This window comes from Antechinus flavipes, chromosome 3 (assembly GCF_016432865.1).
Source record: "Antechinus flavipes isolate AdamAnt ecotype Samford, QLD, Australia chromosome 3, AdamAnt_v2, whole genome shotgun sequence".
Lineage (NCBI taxonomy): Eukaryota > Metazoa > Chordata > Mammalia > Dasyuromorphia > Dasyuridae > Antechinus > Antechinus flavipes.
In genome coordinates this window covers 517001428-517026093 of record NC_067400.1, presented here as the reverse complement: position 1 = coordinate 517026093, position 24666 = coordinate 517001428, and the positions used below count along the sequence as shown (strand labels likewise).

General features: G+C 37.3%; 1 protein-coding gene across 1 annotated transcript in view; it reads right to left on the bottom strand.

Moving 5' to 3' along the window:
* Nucleotides 1–22047, bottom strand: part of GUCY2F (guanylate cyclase 2F, retinal) — a 65592-nt gene extending 43545 nt beyond the window's left edge. The window contains exons 1-10 of the mRNA XM_051990709.1: nt 21426–22047; nt 18627–18928; nt 16263–16617; nt 11605–11689; nt 11005–11128; nt 10806–10934; nt 9644–9724; nt 3891–4067; nt 2294–2450; nt 661–810 (exon numbers count right to left, since the gene is read on the bottom strand). Coding sequence (XP_051846669.1) covers nt 661–810; nt 2294–2450; nt 3891–4067; nt 9644–9724; nt 10806–10934; nt 11005–11128; nt 11605–11689; nt 16263–16617; nt 18627–18928; nt 21426–22047 — 2182 coding nt within the window. The remainder of the gene's footprint in view (nt 1–660; nt 811–2293; nt 2451–3890; nt 4068–9643; nt 9725–10805; nt 10935–11004; nt 11129–11604; nt 11690–16262; nt 16618–18626; nt 18929–21425) is intronic.
* Nucleotides 22048–24666: the final 2619 nt, after the last annotated feature.

The window sequence follows — 24666 nt, the reverse complement described above, 5'->3', positions numbered from 1 at the left end:
AGCAACACACAATCTTTTTCGGTGAGATGAGGCTAGGCTCCTGGTCACTGGAAGGAAAGCATTTACATTGAGGAACTGTCATGGATTATTGATTGATTGATTTTTTTGGTATTGGCATAGGGAGCTCCAACTACTGACATTCCTCCATCCACACAGATCAGACACTTATCCACAATGTAAAGTTTTAGGGAATTGTCAGGGACTTTGAGAAGGTATGAGTCTTGCCAAAGGTCATACAGAGGTATATGCCAGAGGCAGGGCTTCCTACCTCCAAGGATAGCACTCTTGGTCCTCTGTGCTACATTGCTTTTCTATCCTTGATTACAATATAATCATTGTTGGTTATAGTCAATAGTTCATTGATACATACAATTCTCACTAATTTTAAGGAAAGGGGCATTTCTTCACTAACTGAATGACTGGGAATGTGTTAGTGATTAAAATGGGCTAATTCTCAATACTGTTTAGCTCTTTTCAGCACAATGGACAGCGGTTACCAAAGCCAAGATTAATCCCAAGAAATAGATTTCTAATGGTGACATTTAAGATGTTAGTGGGAGAGGTCATATTGGATCTGTTAGAGGAGGTGAGGGTCCTGGATCTACAAGGCCAGTCCTATGGAGAACAGAGATAAGAAAATGACAAAGGATGAGGTCCTACCTTCTGCAGAGAGTCCTGATGTGCAGTAGGGTGGTCCCCGAGCCAGCACTTCTTGCAAAATTATGGCAAAACTATAGACATCGCCCTTGAAAGTGCCTCTCCAAGGCCCTTCAGTCTCTCTGAGCAATTCTGGTGCAGTCCACAGCAATTCTGCAAAGAAGGCAGAAGGCCAAGAGGAAAGGGAAGAAAGATGATTATGGGTTGCTTGGAAACCCTTGTTCAAATCCAAGCTCTGACACTGATTAATTGTCCCACTGTGTGAAATTTATTTTCTCTCTTCTAGATCTCCCTTATTAAATGAAGAATATGGACTGGATAATCTCTAAGATTCCTTCTAGCTCTGACATTAAAAATTCTAGCATTTTATGTTACATGGAACAGAACTAGCTATTCAGTATTCTAAACTAATGTCCAGTTCCAACTTTCTAAAATTTCAAGGAACTTGGCAAGGTATTTCCCATACTTATTCCATCTATTAGATTATAAATTCTATGTGATGAGAGAATAGGTCTTTTTAATTTCTGTCTTCCCCTTAGCACTAAAGAATAGGTCCTTTATAGGAGAGGAAGTTCAGTAGAGGGCAATGGAAACAAAATGAATTTAGAACCATAGGACCTGAGTTCAAATCTCAGATTTTCCAGTGTACATATATCACCTCACATCTCTGGTCCTCATTGTTTCTCATGAAAAATTAGGAGATTGAATTAGATATGGTCAAAACTAGGTATGGTCTGTAGTTCTATAGGTCATAAGATTAATGTGTATTCCTGAACAGAATAATAATAGCAGTAGCATGACATTTTGAGGTTTACAAAGTATTTTTAAAATATTTAATTTTATCCTCCTGGAAAGCCTAGCAGAATGCCCATTTCACAGATGAAGCAATTGAGAATCAAAGATTTGTCAGAATTATGATTTAAACTTATTCAGGTCTCATAATTCCATTACTCTATCCATTATGGCTCACAGCATTAGTTGAAACTTATAAAGGAAAGGCAACAGCATGAATAATTATGATGATGATAGTTATGATGAAGGTCAGAGGGCACCTAAAAGGAAAATGGAACTAGACATAAATATTACGGAAATCAGACTTTTTACAGGAAGCCCTTTAGAATCTCCTTTGAGAAGCCTTCTCTGATCCTTTTCCCTAATAGAGTGTAATTTGTATTATTGTTATATGTAATAGTTGTTTCTGCTTATGTTGTCTCCCTAATAGACAATGAATTAAATGTCTGTATGTGAGGGTCTAATGTAAATTCTTTATCTCTTCCAGATTAGGACAGGGATTTGCATACAATAAATACTTGATATATATTTGCTAAATTATTGAACACTTTTCCATTGTGTTCTCCAATATATGCATCCAATTATAAGGAATTATAGAAGGAAAATAAAAGAGATATTTGGATGGATATGGTAAATTACTAAGCTAGATCACCTCATGATTTATAATAGGCCACCTCTAGCTCCTAAGGGCCGACCCTAAGCACCAGATTAAGAAGAAATACCTACCTGGTCAAGAGTTCTCTAAGAAATAAGATTTCAACCTCCTGCTGGTCAAAATATCACTTACTAGACACAGTAGTTTTGAAGGAAGAAAGGACTATGAATAGCCCCTGGTGGCACTGACCTTCTGGCAGGGGCTGGGAATAAGGAACCCGCTGCCTCTCCAAGAGATCCAAATAACCATGGTCTGTGACCTTCAACACAAAACGCCCATCCACAACACAGTTGCGAGACTTGAGGGAACCATGGGGAAACCCTCGATGGTGGAGATACCGGACACCCTGGAGGATAAGGAGAAGATGCTCCCCTATAATTTGCTGTAGAGCTGACACAGAACCTTCAAATCCAGAATGTCTCACACCCTCATTTAACGGTAGAGTCTCAAGGAGGGGATATAGCAGTTTGGAATAACAATATTTTTGATTGATGGAAAACTTATGATCTAGAATATCAAAACTATAAGGATCCTTAGATCCAAGAATTTCAGAGTTAAAAGGAACTTTAAAGCATAGATTATCAAAGTTTGAGGGGATTTTAGAAACTAGAATGTTAGAATTAAAGAAAATCTTGAAAAATTGTCATAGCTGGAAGTGGCCTTAGCACAGAATGTCAAAAGGAACCTGAGAGCATAAAATATCACAGATGAAAGTGACTTTCCAGACTATCCAAGACACAGCTTCCTTTTACAGGTGAGAGAACTGAGGGATAGAAGGTAAACTTAGTGCCAGAACTCTGAGTAGAACAGGTGTTCTGACTTCCATTTTATCTAGGGTCCTTCCAATTAGAATCATGCTCCCTATTGAGAAGATTATACTTATGAAAAAAATGCATTGTATTCGTGGTGAAAAGACCTGATTTTGGATCTTTGCTCTACTAAGATGTATGGGGCTTTCCAAAAGAATTAAGAATTTATTGATTTTTCGGGATTTCTGGGTTGATGCACAAGCTCTATCCTTTGACAGATAAGGACAGCAAATAAGTTATCTGCTCTCATGTCAAAATAAGATCTATTTCTTAAAAGAACCAAATACCAAATATTAATGAACTCTCATAGTATGCTCCTGATGAATTGCTAGGGATACAACATTTCTAAGAGTACAAACTCTTATTGTTCATATTAGCTTTGATAATCCTAATAGGCAAAATAATGCAACACATAAACATAAACATTCTATAAATAAATGGTCTGATTTATTAAAAAAAACACATTAGAAAAACGGGCTATGTGATCAAAGTAAAAGCAAACAGACAGTAGATTCCTACAAAATTAGAATTTCAAGAAGAACAGTTCTGGATGGAAATTTTCTCCAGTGAATCTCTGAAACTACATAAAGGACCTCAAAATTATTCTGGATAATCCCCTACAATGTAGCTACCATCTAGAAATCATTCATATGTACTGAATTTTCCCTAGGGCCTAGCCATTTAAATCCTTTAAAAGTATAGGTAATTCATTTACTCAGTTTATCATATTATTCCCTTATTGACTCAGTCAAAGGTATCTTTTAGTATTCACAAAGGGACCAAGGAATTCATGCATCCTTGTCAGTTTAATATCTCATTAATGTCCTATGATTATATTCTGCACCTTTCTTTACCACATTAACTTGGGGGAGGAGGTAGAAGAATATTCCCTTGTATATAAATAAATGATCAGAGCTAACTATTATCCATCATCTTGTTTTCATGACCACAAACACCTAAAGAATTGCTTCCCTTACTTTAATCAAATCCATCAGGAGGGATGACTTGAAAGTCCAATCAAGCCTCAGGGCCTCATTTTTCAGCAAATCCTCCAAACTGCCTCTGCAACAGTGCTCAAACACAATGGCAGAAACACCCAGATCAGTAAAGAATCCCAGGCAGAGATTCACATTCTCATGTCTCAGATCCCTCATCTGTAGAAGAGAGGATAAAACAGAATATACTAGTGGGAAGCAATTGAGGGTTCTCTTATCCTGATGAGTGTAACAGGAAACTGAGGACTTCTCAGAATAATAACTGTTCCCACTCTTTTCAATTGTGAGGAATTATGTGGTTTCTCATAAAATTATTAACTAAGGTAGACTGAACCTATAACCTAAATTTAGTTTATGAAGATCTGATGGGTTTGGGAAAATGAAATAGAATGCTCTTACTAGCTCAAATAAACAGTTGTAAACCTTGTAAAACTGACCACCATAAACCCATAAACTTAGGAAAACACACCTGCAAACAGTGCTAAACCTTGTAAAACTGACCACCATAAAATTTAGGTCAACCATATGGGCCTGATTAGAATTTAGCAAACCTGTGCTATTTCCAAGCACTAAGCAAAGCAGTGAGAATTAACTAGATAAAGGGAGGAAGGGTGTGTCATGGATTTTTGTGATTTGTGACTATATAATTGCCTTTGACTTCTGTGGGGGTTGACCTCCCTTTATTGGAGAACTCCAGTGAATGGACTGTCCATTTCTTGTGAGATCCTAATAAAACTTCTTTCAATTCTTCACTTTGAGATATCTGAGTATTTTTGAATTGGGTTTGGCATACCACACACTGAGTATCTTAAAATGCCAGAACTGGAATGATTTTGGAGATCCTCCAGTAGTAAAGGCCTAGGGTTGTAAGACATTTTAGAAATGTTCTAAATTAATTCTATCCCATCTCCTTCAGCAGACTGCCCCCTCATCAACCTTACTCTCTCACTTATCTTTAATTTCTTCCTATCTACTGTCTGCCTTTCAAATACCCACAAACATGCCCATATTTCTCCCATGCTCAAAAAACCCTCTTGATTCATTCATCCCCACATCTCATATCTCTCCTCCTTTTTATGGCTAAACTCTTTTAAAACACTATAATATGTATCTCTGACTTATTTCCTCCCATTTTCTTCTTAACTTTCAACATTCTGGCTTTCCACCTCATCATTCTATTGAAACTTCTTTCTCCAACTTTACTAATGATAACTTAATTACCCAAAAACCCTTCATTTCATCTCTTTACTGCACAGACAAAACAATTGGGAACCATAAATGGTTTCATAGCAAATTCATGAGAAAACCAAGACTCTTCTGACTTTTAGAACCTTTCCATTATACCACATTATCTTTTATTCAAGAATTTGAATAAATTGGGAACATAGAAGACCTTCTTCAATTCTTGCTGATTGGTTCATCTTTATGTATAGAGAGGGTAGACCTAAAATGCTCTTTGAAGGGCACCACCAATTTCTGTTATTCTTTCCTTCATCTATATTCTACAGTTTTCCATTCACTCATATCTGAAAGCCATTATTAATTATTCATTCATTTGTTGTAATCATTTCTTTCTCTGAACAATGTGTTTTGAAATATAAAACTCCCCTGTGAATGAAGATACTTCTTTTTCCTCTGATAAGAGAATTGAGACAGCAGGAGAGTTTAAAGATCTTGAGTATGGCCATGGGTGAATGGAAGAAAGGGTAGATGAAATAAGGAAGTAGAGGCACTGAAGACAGCATTTTGCCACATCAAATTTTCTGATTGGCTGATCCTCCTTGCTGACTGACTATGTTGGTTTATTTTCTTGGCATTTTTCTGGCTTTTCTTTCTCCATGACCTCATGACATTAGTGGCTACAGTTATTTCATTTGTAGAGAGCAAAAATCCCAGTGTTTAAAGGACAGATAATACAATATATATTTTGTTCCAATGCAACAAGTATTTACTAAGCATTTACTTGAATATCTCCACTTACTCTCTTTCATTTTCTTCTTTTCCCATTCATCCATACACAAACCAGGAACCTGCATCTCTATATATCCAGTAACAAGTCAAGTCCCTGGGTACTTTTAATAGATGTTTATTGCATGCTTATTGAACATACATTATGAACACTGGGACTGGAATTATTAGAGCTATAGAGATGAAAAATCCATGGTTCCTGCCTTCAAAGAACTTAGAGTAGATCTAATGAACTAAAATACAAAATGCTATCATGGGGGAGAAAAGTGGAGATAATGGTATAAGTAATAATCTTGATAATGGTAATGACAAGCACCATGATGATGGTGACTACTATGGTGTTTATGGTGCTATTGGTGATGATATTTATGGAAAGTGGTAATTGTGATGATATTGATAATAGTGATAGTAATATTTATGTTATCAGTAATGGTGATCATATTGGTAAGGTGCTGACAATAATGTTGATAGTAGTGGCCACTGTGCTATAGCTTTTCACTCTGTACCACTTATACCTGTACCACTTCAACCTATAACTGCCATACCTAAATTTCACTATTTCTGTCATGCCTGCCCCCTTCTCTCTTTGGGGACCTCCATTTTGGAGATGAATCTAGAATAGTCATACATAATTTTCTTTATTCTCTTTGTGATTATGCTTTGATTTCTCTAAGCTTAACTACTGTGCCCCTATATGTATATTTTCTCTCCCAACTCCCAGTTTTTCAGTTCCCTTTCTGAAGCTCCTTGAAGGTACTGAATTCCTTTTTTTGTTTGTGCTTAGCACAATGACTGCCATTATGAATACTTATTAAATACTTGTTTTATTGTCTGTTGCTTAATAAAAATATGAGTGATAATGGTGGTAGTGATGTTGACCATAAAATCTATAACTGCAGATATGATCATATTGGCCATATAAGATTGAAGTTAACAAGAAAAAAATTGTAGAAATAAATATATAATCCAATACTTAAATTTTTAAAAATCATCTGAGACAGTTGGTAGCATAGTAGATAGAATGAGGGGACTAGAGCCAGGAATATTTGAATTTAAATTCAATCTCAGATACTTGTTTCCTCAACTGTAAAATGGGGACCAATAACAGCACCTACTTCCCAGGATTGTTGTGAGGATCAAATGATGTATTTGTAAAAGTGCTTGGCATATAGTATGCCTACACACACACACACACACACACACACACACACACACACACGTATGTATGTTTAAGCAGGAGATATTAGCAGAAAACAGTTTATGTGGGGGAAAAACCCAAACACATGAATAATAGGTAGGGAAATGCAAGCTCAATGTATAAATAGGATGCAGAAAATGGCAGAGCATTCAGACCTAGGAAAGTGATCAGCCTATTGTTCTCTATGTTGATTACCCTATGCCATAACCCACTGCACCCTGGGCCATCATCAAGTGCCTTGACTTTTGTCTTACCACTGGACTTTGATGACTCGGAAGAGAAAGTGAAGTTAATGATTTTGTGCAAATATGCCTTACTTAAATCAAATTCACATGCAAGTCAAGATATCAGCCTATGATGTCATTGGTCCTTTTTAAGAACAAAAAATGAACAACTCTACCCCTACGGAGTATGGAGCCACATTTTGGGAGTGACATTGACACACTGAAACATGTTCAGAGGAAAGCACCATAAATGACTGGATCATGAATGACTTTAGACAAGGCCTTATTAAAATCAGTTGAAGACCTGAGAACAATTAGAATGTAGAAAAGAAGATGTGAAGGAGATGTATTCAGTTAAAATATTTAAATTGATGCCTTATGGAAGAGGAATTTGATTTTTTTTTTATGATTAGCTCCAAAAAGTAGATCTAGGAACAACAGAGTGAGTGAATTTTGTGAGGTAGATTTGATTGAATGTAGAGGACAATTTTTTTTAAATAATTAGAACTTTCCAACAATGAGATTGGAGCATTCTTCATTTCAGATTTAGATAGTGGTAGTGAGCTTCCATCACTGGAAGCTTTAAAGTAGAAACTGGTTGGGCATTTATCCAGGATGCTGTAGTGAGATATCTGCTTTATGTACCTACTATATCCCTACTGTCCTTTCTAGCTCTGGGTACTCTAACTTTTTGATTCTTTGATGAAGGTAAGAGTTATAATGAGATTGACTATGTGGTGATGATGATGGAGGACAATGGTGATTATTGCAGTCTCAGTGTTGCTATTGCTAATGATAGGAATAGTGATGAAGGTAATGGTAAGGGTACCATAGCATTACAGAGTCATAGAACTTTCATGTTCATTAATACCTTAGGATTACTAGTCCTTAATTAATTACTTAGTCCAAATCTCATTTTAGAGACAAATAAAATGAAGTCCTCAGATATTCTGACTTTAAATACAGCACCCTGTGAAGTAGAAATACTATTATTCATGGAACTAAGAATAGGGACTAGATCTGTAATTTTTTTTTAAATTAGAGAATTCTCAAATGGGGAAACTTTCTCTACCAATATAGACTATCATCTTTTGTGAAACTTATAGTCTTAGAAAGTTGCCTAAATATCTATCCCAAGGAGGTCATTGATAAGAAGATAGTCTCCATATTCTTTAACATATTTACAGTAGCAATTTTTGTGGTAGCAAAGAAGTATTCATCATACAAAGAAGCATGAAAAGATCTATATGAACTGAATCAGAATGAAGCAGAGCCTGGAAACAACATACATAGTAACTACAACAATGTAAATGAAAAGAACAGACACATAATGACCAATATGGAAAATTGCAATAATCTTGACTATACAAAAAAGACATCTCTCACTGTTTTGTCAAAGTACTAGATCCAGATCCAGAGGATAAAAAATTGTGTATATTTGCAACCTTTTTTTAAGGCTAGGTTTCTTTATCCCAAAGAGGCTTGAAGTTCAAGAAACTATTCATAGTTCTGATCAAAATCTGATAGCTAGAAGATCGTAGACCTGCTTTGTTTCCTACTGAACTAGTTCTTTTGTCCTTGGACAATCTGGTAGCTCACCATTTCTGGAGGTTCATCATATTGGTACTAGACTTAGCATGGACACCTGATTGTTTAAGCCCACTACAACTTAGAATTCCTGAAACTAAGAAATTCACTAGCCTCAGCCTTCTGGATTGCAAGGAATGCATGCTTTACTTTTCAGAATTTTTCAGGATATTGATTGATTTTGCTGGTTTTTTTGGTTGTTTCTTTCTCTTTTTCTTTTTTCATTTCTAAAAATATCATTTGTTTTAAGAGATGACTCTCTAGAAGAAGGAAGAGGGAGGAACTCTAGGATAAGTTTTTAAATATAAAAATCATAAGATATCATTAAAATTTAAAACTTTTAAAAATAGAAAAGAGTTGTCTAAAGCATTGAGATGATAAATGAATTGTCCAGAATCTCAGAGATGAAATGTGACATCAGTGAGACTTTGAACCTGGCTTTTTCTGACTTCAAGACTAGTACTATAACCTCTGTAAGGTAGCAGAAAGATGATGGTGGCTTATAAACTGAACCTTCTGGTCATGAGTAGGACTTTCTTAACAAAAAGGAAACTAGCAAGTTTCTGAAACTACCCTTGTACCTTAGTAAGAGTTCCTTCTACACATAGGAATCATGCACACATATGAACATGTACACACAGAAACATACACACCACATGCACATATCAATGATATGACCAAGAGTTTAGTCTTATTTCCCCCTCCCTGTTCTGCCCCCTCCCACATTGTGTCAGAGGAGTGCCCTTCCTCAATGGTACCTTTTTCAGTAGCTTCACAGAACTCTGACGGAGCTCAGAGGATGTTCCAGTCTTGAACTTCTTCAGCCAAACCCAATCTCCCTGTGACAGAGCAGGATGGCTCATCAGACCCAATCTTTCCCAAAAAATGTCCTGCCTGGGACTCAGGCCTTGGGCTAGTGGGTTCTGATCAGGACTCCTGGCATTCAAACTGTCTTCAAAAACATTGTTAAAATATATGCAATCATTACCCAGGATAGCTAACTTTCTAGTGATGAGTCTTAGGGAATCATCCTACCTCTATTCCACAGACACCATCTGTGATCAGATCTCATCATCTGTACTTCCACATTATTTCTATATACTTCTCTCTTTCCACTCACCTTGCAAATCCCTGGGAATTACAAGGAGACCCTGGAGCTCATTGAAGTGTGGAGGAGTGACATGGACAGGCCAGTGACAGGAAAAATCACTTTGGCAACTAAGTGGAAGATAGACTGGACTGCAGAGAGCCCTGAGACAGGCAAAGCAACCAGCAGGCCATTATAATAGTCCAAGCATGAAATGATAAAATCCTGAAGTAGGCTAGTATAAGAGAGAATGTTGAGTGGAGAGAGTTGGCCACCCCAGCAAATGGAGATTGGTTTTAACCAGAACAACTCAAAGTCTGTGAGCTGTATCAGTGACTAAAGGACTCATACTAATCTTGAAGTATTATTATCCTAATATTGAGACAGCTAAGTGGTGCAGTGAATAGAGTACTGATCCCAGAGTCAAGTAGGTATAGGTTAAAATCCAGCCTTAGACACTTACTAGCTGTGTGACACTGGGCAAGTCATTTAATATTTATATGCCTCAGTTTCCTCATCAGTAAAATGGGGATAATAGTAATATCTACCTCATAGGGTTGTAATGAGACATTATTTGTAAAGCACTTAGTTTAGAGCCTCTCACATAGTAGGTAGTTAATAAATATTTATTTCTTTACTTCCTCCCTAATGATCAGTACTAAAAAGCTTTATGACTCTAGGCAAGTCATTTCACCTGATTGGGACTCAATTTCCTCATCTGTGAAATGGCAATAATAATGTATGTAGTACCTACCTCCCAGAACTCTAGAGTGACTCTAACTGTCTTGCTTATCCAATGCTCTCCTTAATGGACTGGTGATGTGAGGCCTCACCTGGTACAAGGCCATGTTGGAAGATTCTGGTGTGGCTGGGAGGACCCTCCCTGGAGACTGGACATCTGAGCTAAGACTCTTGACATCTGAGGGACTCCGGGAATTGCTGAGGGTATCCAAAGTGAGTTTCTGGGAAAGGGTAAGATTCAACCTCTCAGGACAACTGGGGTAACAGCCATAGCCCTTCCCCAACCCTCACCACAAGAGACCCCGTGTGAGCTGCAGAATTTACCCGCTGGTTCAGTCGAGGATGAGTGAAGGTGAGGTCTACCATAGTCAGTATAACCTTGTTGGGGCCTCCTCCATGCTGGAACTGCAGAGTCCTGAATGTGGGAGAGACATTTTAGCTGAAAGATTCTGTGTTCTATAATTTAAGATTCCTTCCAGTTCTGATATTTTGTTTTCTGTGGGCCCCTTCCAGCTCTGATATTCTATGTTCTAAATTTCTTTCCAGTTCTAACATGCTATGTCCTATGGTCCATTTCAGTTCTAAGATTCTATTTTCTAAGGTTACTTCTAACTTTAATATTCTATATTTTAAGATCACTTCAAGTTCTGAAATTCCGTGTTCTATATTCTGATCTTCTACCATCTGTGTTCTAAGGTTCCTTTAAGTCTTAACAATATATGTTCTCATTCTCCATTCTAAGATCTCTAAAATCTCTAACTGTTCTAAGATCCCTTATAGCCTTGACATTGTATAAATCAATGAGGCAAATGATGAGGGGAATGAAAGGGGGATCTTTAGAAAGGAATCATCTTCACACATAAGGTCTTAGTTTTATTTGAGAATTCTTACCTCATAAGGTAAATGAGACCCAGGCCTCCAAGCACTAAGGTAGACAATGATATCACAGCCAGGATGGGAATCAAGGACCACCCATCTGCAGAGGGAGCAAAAAACAGAGATGCCATTTGGTATATCCATGGAGAGTATCCATGAGAATACAGAGCTCAAAAAATGTGGGGTTTGGGAAGGACTATTTGGGCCTGGGTCTGCAGGTCAGTTGCTATCCTATGAATAGCCCTGATAAAATAGCTATTGTGAAGCACACTGGCTTGGGAGTCAAGAGATAATGGATTCTGAATGATTCAGTGGATAATATATTCATACTAATTTAATGTGTAACCTTGTTAATGCACTGTACTAACCCTAAGAGCAAAAAGCAGAGCAAAGAGAACCTACTTCATTCAGACTTTATTTCTATATGCAGACTATTCATTCCTACCTGGACCAGCCTAGCTGTCTCTCAGGGTTTCTAAAGGGGCTAGTTGAAATGAGACTGACTTCGAAGGAATGAGGCTCTGCTTCCCTTTACCAGTTTTTTCACATCTTGAGAGTATATGGCCTGCTCAGCACACCCTCCCCCCCACATAAGATAACATCTAGACCCCACAGAAAGGAAGAGGATTAAAAATCCCTGCTTTGTCATGGTAACCAAGGAATCAGAGAAAAAGTAAGTGCATAAAGTATGGGGCTTAGAATTAGAAAGATTCTGGATTCACTTTCCTCATTTGATACTTATTAGCTAGGTAACCACTGGTAAATCACATAACCTGAGTTTCAGGAAACTCCCTAAGACTGTAAGGGACCAATGGGTTAGACCTTAATATATAGACATATAACCTGGCTAGTGTTATGGGAATAAACAAGAGGAAGATGGGTAAAAGCTGGGGCCAACTCAGTGAAGGGAACAGTGGCCTAGTGAGAAAAGTTCAGAGATTTGGTGACAGGAGACCTAAATTCAAATTCTCTTGATTCCTCTTACAAGCTGTGTGACTTGACCACAGTTACGCTTGCATTTCCTACTTTACAGATGCAAATCAAAAGATCAGTATCAATGCTCTTTGTCAATCCTGCACCAATAACTAGGGCTATTCTTGAGGGATTTAGCTAAATATCAGCTAGCCCTTTGACTAGTCAAGAATCATATCCCAATAGAAAAGTGAAAATCTTTGAGCTCTCTTAAGGCTGGGAGCACTTCCCTTATAGTAGTAAGAGTGTGGGGCTGACTAGGGGTTATGGGGATGGTGGAGACAACCAACCCTTCAAACAGAGTTGTCCCTTCCCCATTGAAGAATTTATAGAGTTTACATGTAAGAGTTTAGAGAAATCAGAATACATTATTGTGTTGTAATATATCATGATATATTATTATATTATAATGTAATATAATATAAAATAGCATGCCTTGGGGAAGGGGAAAGGGAGAGCAGGGAGTTTATAAGATTGTGAATCAGAAATGTGTGGCAAAAAGCATTAAGCCTTAGGGAACTCTACATTAATAAGAAAGCTATACAGAATTTAGTCTCCAAGGGATCTGGTTGTTTCTGGAAATGTCTTTCACTGTAACCACTTGCAGGGATTAAAAACAAATATTCTGGTCAGTAGATCTGTCTTATGTGTTGGAGCTGGGAAAATTCCTTTTAACAGAGACCATGATACCAAAACTAGAAAAGCTTTTAGAAAAATAGAATACTAAATCTGGAAAGAACCTTAAAATACAGAAGGTTAAAGCCAGAAAGGAACTTGGAGTGTACAACATAGAATGTCAGAGCTGGAAAGAACCTTAAGATGTAAAGAGGATTGTGGATATAAGGCTGAAATTTTCATCAGGAAGACCTGAGTTGGAATCACATCTCAGACACTAACTAACTATAAGACCTTGGGCAAGTCACTTAATTCAGTTTGCTCATCTATAAAATGAGTACAATAACAGCACCTAAATCACAGCTTTGTTGTGGATCAAATGAGATAACACAAATAAAGTGTTTACAAAATTTCAGAGTGCTATAAAAATGCCAGCTGTATTTCTTATTCTTTGGAAGATATTCTATATTTGAGACACTTGAAAGATTCTATCTTACAGATGAGAAAAGTGAGGCTCAAAGATGATGTTATCTAAAGCACTTTGAAAACTTTACTGTTACATGGGTGCCAGTTACTCTTGTCATTATGATGTCATTTTCATGCTCTTCATTGTGATTCAGAGAGAAACATCCCAGGGACAGATTATTATCCCACCATTATGCTTAAATTAATGTTCTATGAATTAATATACAGGGGAAGAACAAACAAATGCTTTTTTTGTAATTATATAAAAGTATTAGGCTATAAGTATATCATGTGTAGGTTCTTTGGGAGGCATCCTGTGCTTGGTACACTCCAATAGTCCACAAGATTACAGGACTGAGAAGCATCTTATCATTTCCCCATGTGATTTTGATTTCCCCTTCTAGGTCTCAACATACATTTTGAAAGTTTTTCTTCCCTCCTCTCTTCCAATACCATGAATCTCCTTGGTATTTATTTTTCAAATTGCTCTTCTTTTCTGGATTAATGTTATCTCCCATTGTGGGCAACAGTTCAGTTAGTGAGGATTATTATTAAATGGGGGTGAGAAGGTCACATGTGAACCAAGGTCACATGCCTAATAATTAGCCAAGACTTGAATATTGATCTTCTGATACCTAGACCAATTTTCTTTTTATTTCAAGAGCCTCCAACGGGCTAAAAAATACTCTGAAGAGAATTTTGCCCGAGATTCTCCCCCTGCTTCCCTTCATATCTTCCAGGAAGCCTTTCCAATTGTCCCAAGTCCAGAAGGAGGAATTTCTAATGTGAACCTTGTAGTCTTTTTCATGACCTTTTCTGAGACCCTTATCACACTGCCATGGACACTAATTACCTGTCTCTTTATAGTGTATTCCCTAAAGGCAGGGCCTCTGTTTTATCTAACTATGTTTTATATAACAATTCCTTCCACATAGAACCATGACCCTGCAGAAAGCATGTTCTCAGAGAATAGATTCACTCAATATTCTTCTTAGTGATGAAAAGAAAAATCCTCAACCAGACCATGTCAAATATTAAGGAAAGACGGATCTCAAAAGCTATGAACATAATCTGTCTTTGTTTCTCTGTACCTTTTCATCAACTTGATTAGTTACACCATTCTACATGAAGAAAAATCCTCTCAATGGAAAGGTTTGGTTGGGTCCCAGGAAGAGTTTTCTAAACCCTAGAGATCTCAATCCAAATGCCCATTATTCCCCTACTATAGTGTCAATCTATTTTCCTTCTTTGATCTCTTTGGGGTAAAGGTATAGGTGTGGTATGCTGTTGAGTCAAAGGCTTTATCACTAGGCTTTATCACCATTTATTTGGGGCATAACTCCAAATTGCTTTCTAGAATGTTTGGGCTCACTCACAGCTCTATTAATAGACATTAATATGCTTATGTGCTTGTTTTCCTACATTTTTGCCAATCTGATGGGCATGAGGTGGAACTTCATAATTGCTTTAATTTTCATTTCTGTAATTATTACTGACTTGAAGCATTTTTCACATGACTATAAATATCCTGAGTTTCTTCCCTTAAGAAATTCTTGTTCATATTCTTGGACCATTTGTTTTTTGCAGAATGGAGGGATCTTGGATTTTGAAAAGCCTTTTTTCATTTTCCAAAGTCTCCTACACATGCTAATATCCCTGGTAAAAGTTGTAGCCTGGAGCTCATCATGATCAATTAAGTTCTTAAAGATTAGTTGCAACCATCACACAGCAGAAATGAAACCCATGATTAGGATCAAGGAGTAGAAAGAAAGAGAAAGAAGTTAATCTTTAGCAATAACTTGGGTCTGCCCATGCTTGGCTTTTCAAAAGATGTCATGCACCCCTCATCTTTTGCAGAGGCTGACAACTAGGTGTCTAAGACATTGGCTATGCTAACAGAACTGGTATGTATATGTGTTTATGTGTGCATATACATATATATATATGTATATATATATGTGTGTATATATATATATAGATATGTATGTATATATATACATACATATATATATATTTGTATCTGTACTTAATTGTAGCCTTCTTGGGGAGGGAATGGGAAGCAAGGGGGAAGAAAGAATAAAGTTTAAAAAAAAGTACACAGAAAGAACAAAAGAAAACATATAAGGAAGGAAAGAAAAGATGGCCAGTTATGAAAACCATGTGTAGTATTTATTATATAGGCTTTCTTGAAACGGAAATTTACTGCTTTATATTTTGAATCCTCTCTTAGGTTCTGCTGTACACATCGCTGTTTTTTCTTTTTCTATTTCATATTTGTTTTAAATTAAATAATTAAAAAAAGAAAAAGCAATTGTTTACTGAACTAACGTTTTTGAGTAGAGGGGAGAGATATATTTAGAAATTAAAATGATATAAAAACAAAAATCAATTTAAAACATTTTAAAATAATGTTGGTCTGACTATAATCCACTTCTTTTTTCCTGAAGAGGATTTTATATGACTCCTAATCAATAATGTTGTTGAGTGTATATCTCTACATTTTTTTTATTTCAAAGATTAGACTATGAGTTACACTCAGATGTGGTCTGTATTTTGATTAATACAGGACTTTTCTTTCTCAAAATTCTCAATAATTCTCATTGAATAAGAGAATGAATTACCTCCTGTACATAGAGTATCTGGATCAAACCAACAGTTGGAGTCAGGGGGAGGGGGTATTCCTTGTGGAAAGTGAATAGGTCTTCCCAGTGATTGTACTGATAAAGTGGACATGTCCAGCAAATGGGTTGGAATTAGTTGATTTTTCTGACCATCTGTATCCAGGATTACATAGCGGGCCAACCGATTTCCTTTCTCATCTGTCTGGATCCTCTGGCTAAAACCAGCTAGGTCCAGAGACATAATGTGATCCTGAAGATGGTTTCCTGAGAGCTGACCCCCTTGTTTCTTAGATTGATTCAGAGCATTGACCAGAAGAAAGATGGCATCATAGATGGTCCCAAAGAGTGGAGACACCTGTAGGAGCAAAGGAAGTATTATTTGTTCAGCATATAATAAGAAAAGTTCCCCTGGCTTAGGCTGCTCAAAAATCTAGGGAAATAAACCTTTTATATTCATTGTCACAGCTTTAATACCATTACTTTCTCTAAGTATTCTTTTTGGCTGCTTTAACCTGATTTCATCATAAAGATTATTAAGACCAGACCATCAGGACCATTCTCCCAGTCTCCATCACTATTATTGCTGTTATAACAATAATCCCCACCATCACCATCCATATCATCATTAATATCATCAGATCATTATCATCACTAATACTCATCATATAATTATCACCATCATCATTAATACCCATCATTTAAAAAATCATTATTAATACCCATAGATATTTCCAACATCACCAATCATAGAATCATTACCATCATAACTAATACCTATAGACATTAATCATCACCATCATCATCACAATACATCATTACAATGTATTGTAATCATCATTATGATCATCCTCACCACCATCACTACTGATATTTATTATGGTTACCATGGCCTCTACCATTATTGTAATCAATAATCATCATCTTTATCATCATTGGCACCATTATTGTCATCATCACTTTTGCCAGAACTATCATCATAGCATCTGTGCTTTCATCACCATCACACCCTTACTGCCACTTAATGATAGCCATGACCACCATTATCATCTTTATCATGTCATCATCTTTACCACCTTCTCTCTATCACCAAATTTTGCCAATGAGACAATTGTAAAAAGTACTTAGGACAGTACCTGGTACATAGTAGTACTATATAAATGTTTATTCTTTTTAATTCTTCCCTTTCTCTCCTCCCAGACCATTCCCAAGCCCTTGCCCCTAAACCATGTTCCAGTCTCTAATATGAAAAAGAACTAAGTAGATCCCTGTATCTTTTTCATAAAGAGTTAGCATTTATTACATAAATGTGATCAATGGCAACATCAGATAAACCAAATTTAGGGTAAAATAAAATTCCACCCTATCTCTCTCCATTACAGAAATAACATTAGAAATCTCACTCCTCATTCTCATGCTTTCATTTCATACTTTTCCTTCCTTTCCCAACAGCCTAGTAAGAGAGAGATAGAGGTAAATCAATTACCAGGCAAGCAGGCAAGCAAATAGAGACATATAGGGAAAGGGGGGAAGAGAGAGAGAGAGAGAGAGAAGAGAGAGAGAGAGAGAGAGAGAGAGAGAGAGAGAGAGAGACGAGAAAGAGAGAGAAAGACAGACGAGAGAGAAAGAGACAGAGACAGACAGACAGACAGACGAGAGAGAGAAAGACAGACAGACGAGAGAGAGAGAGAGAGAGAGAGAGAGAGAGAGAGAGAGATGCTGATGCTGATGAAATCTGGAGAGAGGAAATAATGGGGGGGAACACAACAAAAAACATATTCCCACCAAAAAGGCATAGGGATAAAGAGTAGGACCTATGATTTTATTAATAGTGTAGAGAAATTAAAAAAATAAATAAATTCCCTCCATCAATGCATATCAGTGCCATCTCTGCAGTTTATATTTTAAAGGAATCACTTAATCTTAGAGCATTGAAAGGTTAAGTTACTTTTCCAAGATCACACAGGCAAAATTTATGAAAGATAGGAACCAACCCAGGTCTTCCTTGTTGCAAAGAGAGCCCTTAATCAAAGAAAAAAAATACTATCCTCAGGAGGGCCTAAAAAAGGAAGGAGGGGTAGGAGAAGGAGGAGGAGAAAGAGGAGGAAGAAGAGAAAGAAGAAGAGAAAGAGGAGGAGGAGGAGGGAAGAAGGAGGAGAAAAAGAAGAAGAAAGAGAAGGAAGAGGAGGAAGGAAGGGTAAAAGAGTTAACATGCCAAATAGTACATGTATTGGCAAGTCACATATAAGTATACACACATGCATACTATTAATTTTAGAGTTTTGAGGTGTGTGGTTAGATGGTGGGGAGCAGAGGGATCTTCTGCCCCACCATATTGTTACTTAACTACCATGGGTTGGGACTGACTTGCTCAGGCTCTGTGTTGGCAGTGATTTCCCCACTCTTCCTGGCAGCTGAGAAGGCTCCATCGAAGTCAGTTGTACCAGACTCCAGACTGATAGTCAACACGGCATCATAAGCTTCCTGAAGGCCACTAACATCCCTCAGCACTGGGTAGGACCGGTTGCGATAGGGTGTCCCATAAAGCAGCGCATCATAAGGGATGAAGACATATCTGCCATCTGTCAGGCCAAGTGCATGAGCTTGGGCAAGCAAAACTTCCTGCTCAGAACCACCAACAAGAAGCGAGTGCATGCACATTACCACCACTGCAAAGCAAACAGGTGAAAGAGTGTTAGATTCAAGATCCCTACAGACCCAAAGTAATGATCCAAGAAGAAAGAAAACAAGAGCAGCAGAAATATTATGGAGGTTTCTTCTCAGGGAGTGGTTGGATTAAATTCAAGAATGGAGTTTATAGACTTCCAATACAGTCCTGGACACACCATGAATGCAATACATAATCTTAGCAAAGACCTTTCCCCAAAATCGGTTTTCTCCTCTATAAAATAATGGGTTGGAATTAATGATGTCTAAACTTAATTGGTTAATAGCATCATATCATCCTAGCTCTTAGAGTCACAGAGAGTTCAAAGGATTTAGAATCCAACCTGGATTTGATCAGGAATCTCTTCTATGGCACCCCTAAAACAAATGACATCCACCCTCCACTGCTAACACTCCTCCAATAAAAGAAAATTTTCTAACTCCTGAGCCAGTTCATCCCTCTTGTGTTGTTGTTCAGTCATTTCAGTCATATCCAATTCTTCATGATTTCATTTGGGGATTTCTTGACAAAGATACTAGAATGGTTGCCATTTCCTTCTCCAGTTCATTTTACAGATGAGGAAACTGAGGCGAACAGGGTGAAGTCATACAGGTAGTAAGTGTCTGAGGCCAGATTTGAACTCAGGAAGATGAATCTTCCTAACTCCACACCAACTCTATCCATTGAACCAATGGGCTGCCCCCATCCCTCTTTTGAGGAAGCACCAAATTTGGAGAAGTAATCATCTATTTGACTATAATTTCCTCTCATTATGCTGGCTTCTCCTTTCTAGGATCAAGTGGAAGAAGTGCTATCCCTCTTTTATAAACAGCAATTTCAGTTTTGGAAGCTAGTCATAATACCCTTTTGTTTCTTATTCCAAATACACCCAGTTCTTTCAGCTTATCACTGAATGCCCAGCTCTTCTCTTGTGGTCCTGTCATCTTGGTGTAGGCTTTTATCATTTCATGTCTAGACTATTGCAATAACCTGCTAGTCAGTCTCTAGTTCTCCATTCAGCTGTCAAACTGATCTTCCTAAAATCAATCTAACCATGTGACCAAATTTCAATAAAGTATTCCTATTACCTTTAAGATAAAACATAAAATCCTTTATTTGGCCTTTAAAAGCCTTCATGGTTGTAAATGGATCCAATCATTCTAAAGAGCAATTTGGAAATACACTTAAAGGGCTATAAAACTGTGCATACTTTTTGATCCAACAATACTACTACTAGATCTATATCTCAAAAAGATCATAAAAAATGGGGAAAGGATCCATATGTACAAAAATATTTATAGAAGCTCTTTTTATGGTGGCAAAGAATGAGAAATTGAGAGAATATCTATCAGCTGGGGAATAACTGGATAAGTTATGGTATATAAATGTAATGGAATATTATTGTGCTATAAGAAATGATGAACAAGCACATTTCAGAAAAACCTGGGCTTACATGAACTGATGCTGAGTGAAGTGAGCAGAACCAGAAGAACATCATACAAAGTAACAGCAACATTGTGTGATGATCAACTGTAATAGAGTTAACACTTCTCAGAAATACAATGATCCAAGACAATTCCAAGACAAGCATTTCATGATGAAAAATGCTAACTACATCTAAAGGAAGAGTTATGGAGTCTTAATATAAATTGAAACTTTCTATTTTTTTTTGTTTGTTTCTAGTGGTTTTTCTTTTTGTTCTGAGTCTTTCATAATGTAACTAATGTGGAAATACATTTAACATGATTGTACCTGCACTATATAAGATTGCTTGAGGTCTTGGGGAGGGGAAAGGAAGGGAGAATTGCCACTGGAAGATTTTAGCTTGCCTAATGACTGTCTTGAAACATGGTGCCCAGAATTGGTCACAACACTTCGGATGTGAACTGTGAGAGAACAATAAGATAATCACCTTCCTTATTCAAGACACTATGCTTTCGTTCCTTAATATGGCCTTTAGGCTTCCATATTACACTGGGTATTGAGCAAACTAAAACAGGTCTGTGGCTGGTATTTCCTCCATCTAGTACTTGTGTAGGTGATTTTTTTAACCCAAGTGGAGGACTTAACATTTATTCCCTTTAAATTTCATCCAGTTATATTCACTCTGTAATTTCTAAGCTATCAAAATTTTTTAAACTTGTTTTTCTATTATCTAACATATTAACTTTCTTATGTCATTCATCAATGTGACAGGTGACCCATTTATATCTTTATCTAAATCATTAATTAACATGTTGATTGAAGAATTAAGTGATAAGTCATTGGGACACTCCACTAGCGTTCCATACTGACTTCAATCCATGATGGTGTAATCTCTGACTTCAGTCATTCAACATATTCTGCATTCACCTAACCATGCTATCACCTAGCCTACATTGGAATATTGAGGAAGACAGTCCATGTCTGATTAAGTTTGAAAGATATTTACCTCCACCTCAAAATAAAGAATAAGATTTATGCAATGGAGGGAGGGAACAGGATGTAACCTCACTTACCCTTCAACCTACTTGTATCTTGAAGCTGCTTCAGGGCTCTAATAGCTCCCTGGCCTCCAGGCCCCAGAGAGGTTACTGGCCCCACAGGCAGTCCATGAGTCCTCAGGGCTGCGATAACCTGTTGGGCTGTGTCCACCCAGACATCTTGATGGGAGGAAATGACAGCCACATGAGCCCAGCCAAAGTGCCTCAGGACAGCCAATAGGACCTGGATGGTGGAAGGCAAAGTGGGGACCAACGTGCCTCCTGATTCTGGAGCTCCACATGCCCAGGAGAAAAGAGCCTTGCCCCAGTTCTGGCCCAGGAGTGCTGCTGCTGGGCAGTAGCCGGGATTGGAAGGCCCCACAAAGGTTGACACAGCACCTCCATAGGAGAGGAAAGTAGCCAGGGACTGGGCAGTATTGCAGCCCTCCTCAAGGATCACATAGTCCAATCGGGTGCTCAGCTCCAACAAGAACTCTCTCTTGGCTCGTGTGATGGCTAGGTGGGCAGCCACATGGGGGAGTGCTTTGGTGAAGAGGAGGTCACACTCCCATGGACCCAGCACCCCCACAGTGAAAGAGTCCTCATCCTGTGTTGAGTTGGGGCTCAGAGGAGCCCCTAGGAGGAGACAGCATAGCATGACACTGAGTAACACCAGCCAAGGCGCCCTCAGAAAGCTGAAGGGAAAACCCCATACAGGTCTGGGAAGCCATAGCCACAGACTATTGTATACCAGGCAAAGAAGGTCCAGAATCTTTCCATTCAGAAGATCCCAGAGAGAGGCTTCAGGAATCATAGCTCCCCATGGTCCTGGGAAAAGTAACAGAAAGCAAGGTCAAGGTCATTCTTATGTCCATTTTCCCATCCATACCCAGCTCTGACTCAAGCAGGAAGAAAATTGTAGTCAAATTTTAGAATCTTTGATGCAGAATTTCAAAGTAACTATTCCAGACTGTACTTAAACAAGAATCCCTGCAACATCCATTCATGTAAGCCTTTCTATGCTTATTCTGTTTTCTTCATATTTATAGTTTCTCCTGTTTGTTTTTTTTTTTATTTCACTTTTTACTGTTTTCTTTTTCTGGTTGTACATGTACATTAATTTTTAATACTCATTTCTTTATAAATCATTCTGGGAGATAAGAATCAGAACAAAAGGGAAAAATCATGATAGAAATGAAAAACAGAAAAAAAAAAATAAACATGTTGATTTATATTCATTCTCCATAGCTCTCTCTCTCTGGATGCAATTGATGTTTTCTATCCAAGGTTTTTTGGGATTGTCTTGGATCATTGAACTTCTGAGAAAAACCAAGTCTTTCATAGTTGATCATCACACAATCTTGCTGTTATTGTGTACACTGTACTCCTGGTTCTACTTGTTTTACTCAGCAGCAATTCACCTAGATCTTTCCAGGCCTTTCTAAAATAAGCTCATTCATCATTTTTTATAGAACAGCAATATTCCATTACTTTCATATACCATAACTTATTTGATCATTCCCAAACTTAAGGGCATCTACTCATTTCTCAATTCTTTGCCAACACAAAAAGAGCTGCTAAAAACATTTTTGTATGTGTGGGGTCTTTTTTCCTCCTTTATGATTTCCTTGAGATTCAGATTCAGTAATAGCACTGCAGGATCAAAGAGTATGCACAGTTTTATAGCCCTTTGGGCATAGTTTCAAATTGCTCTTCAGAATGGTTGAATCATTTCACAACTCCATCCACAATTCATTAGTGTCCCAGTTTTCCCACATCACCTCCCATACGTGTCATTATCTTTTCCTATCATGATAGCCAACCTGAGAGGTATGAGGTGGTACCTCAGAGTTGTTTTAACTTGCATTTCTCTAATCAATAGCGATTTAGATGACTATGGATGACTTAAATTTTATCATCTGAAAATTGTCTTCATATTCTTTGACCATTTATCAATTGGGGAAAGACTTGTATTCTTATACATTTGACAGAGTTCTTTATATATTTTAGAAATGAGGCCTTTATCAGAAACATTGGCTATAAATTTTTTTCCCAGCTTTGTACTTCCTTTAAATATTGTTTGTGTTGGTTTTGTTTGTGCAAAATATTTTTAATTTAATGTAATCAAAATTGTCCATTTTGTGTTTCATAATGTTCTCTAGTCCTTCTTTGGTCATAAATTCCCCTCTTCTCCAAAAATCTGATAGTAAACTATCCTCTGTTTTCCCAATTTGTTTATGATGTCACTCCCCCCATCCATGCCCAAATCATGTACCCACCTTAATCCTATCTTGGTTTGGGGCATGAGATTTAAAAGGTCTATGCCAAGTTTCTGACATGTTACTTTCCAGTTTTCCCAGCAATTCTTGTGAAATAGTGAGTTTTGATCCCAGAAGTTAGAGTTTTGGGGTTTATCAAATACTAGATTACTATAATCTTTGATTATTGTGTCATGTGTAGCTAACCTATTCCACTGGTTTACCACTCTCTTTCTTAGTCAGTACCAAATGGTTTTGATGACTGCTGCTTTATAATACAGTTTTATAATGCTATTTATCCTCACTCTGAGCCATCAAAATCCAAACAATGGGCAAGTGAGAGCTCCGGCTGGGACCTATTATTTATTGGTCAATCAGTGATTGTCAGAAGGATTTGAGTTTAAAGGCAAAGTAAAGTAGTTCTATTTGAATCCCTGTGAGCATTATCAAAGCAGTTTTCCAGAACCTTATTTTAAAAATCATAAATGAAAAATACATGAGACAAAAGACATTGTCCCAGTTCTTAAAAAAGCAATGATAGAATAATTAAATAGGAAAGGAAAACAATCTAGCCCCCAAACCCCAACATATCTTGCAAAGTTTAAGCAATCAAAATTTGTATTCCTTTGCACAGAGCACACCCATGTAAGGGTTATGATTCCCCTCATGGACAGAAGGAGAAACTGATACTAAATGACCTCAAAGCAAAGGTAAGACAGAGAAAGATAGCAAATATATATTGGAAAACATGTATCAGAAGTAAGGAATAAGAAACCAAGGACTGGTATACTCTTCAGAAACTGTCAGCCCATATTTTATGTATATGTTTTTAAAGAAAAATAATCAAAATGTGGTAAACATGGAAAATACCTAAGAAAATCATAAGAATAATACTAATTTTATTTTGAAAGGAAACAGCTTGTTCCTAATGTGGAAACCATTGCCAAATACAGTCAAACCATCTTTATGTTGGGAAAAATATCTCCAAACTATTACAAACAATAAGACTGAGAAAAGGA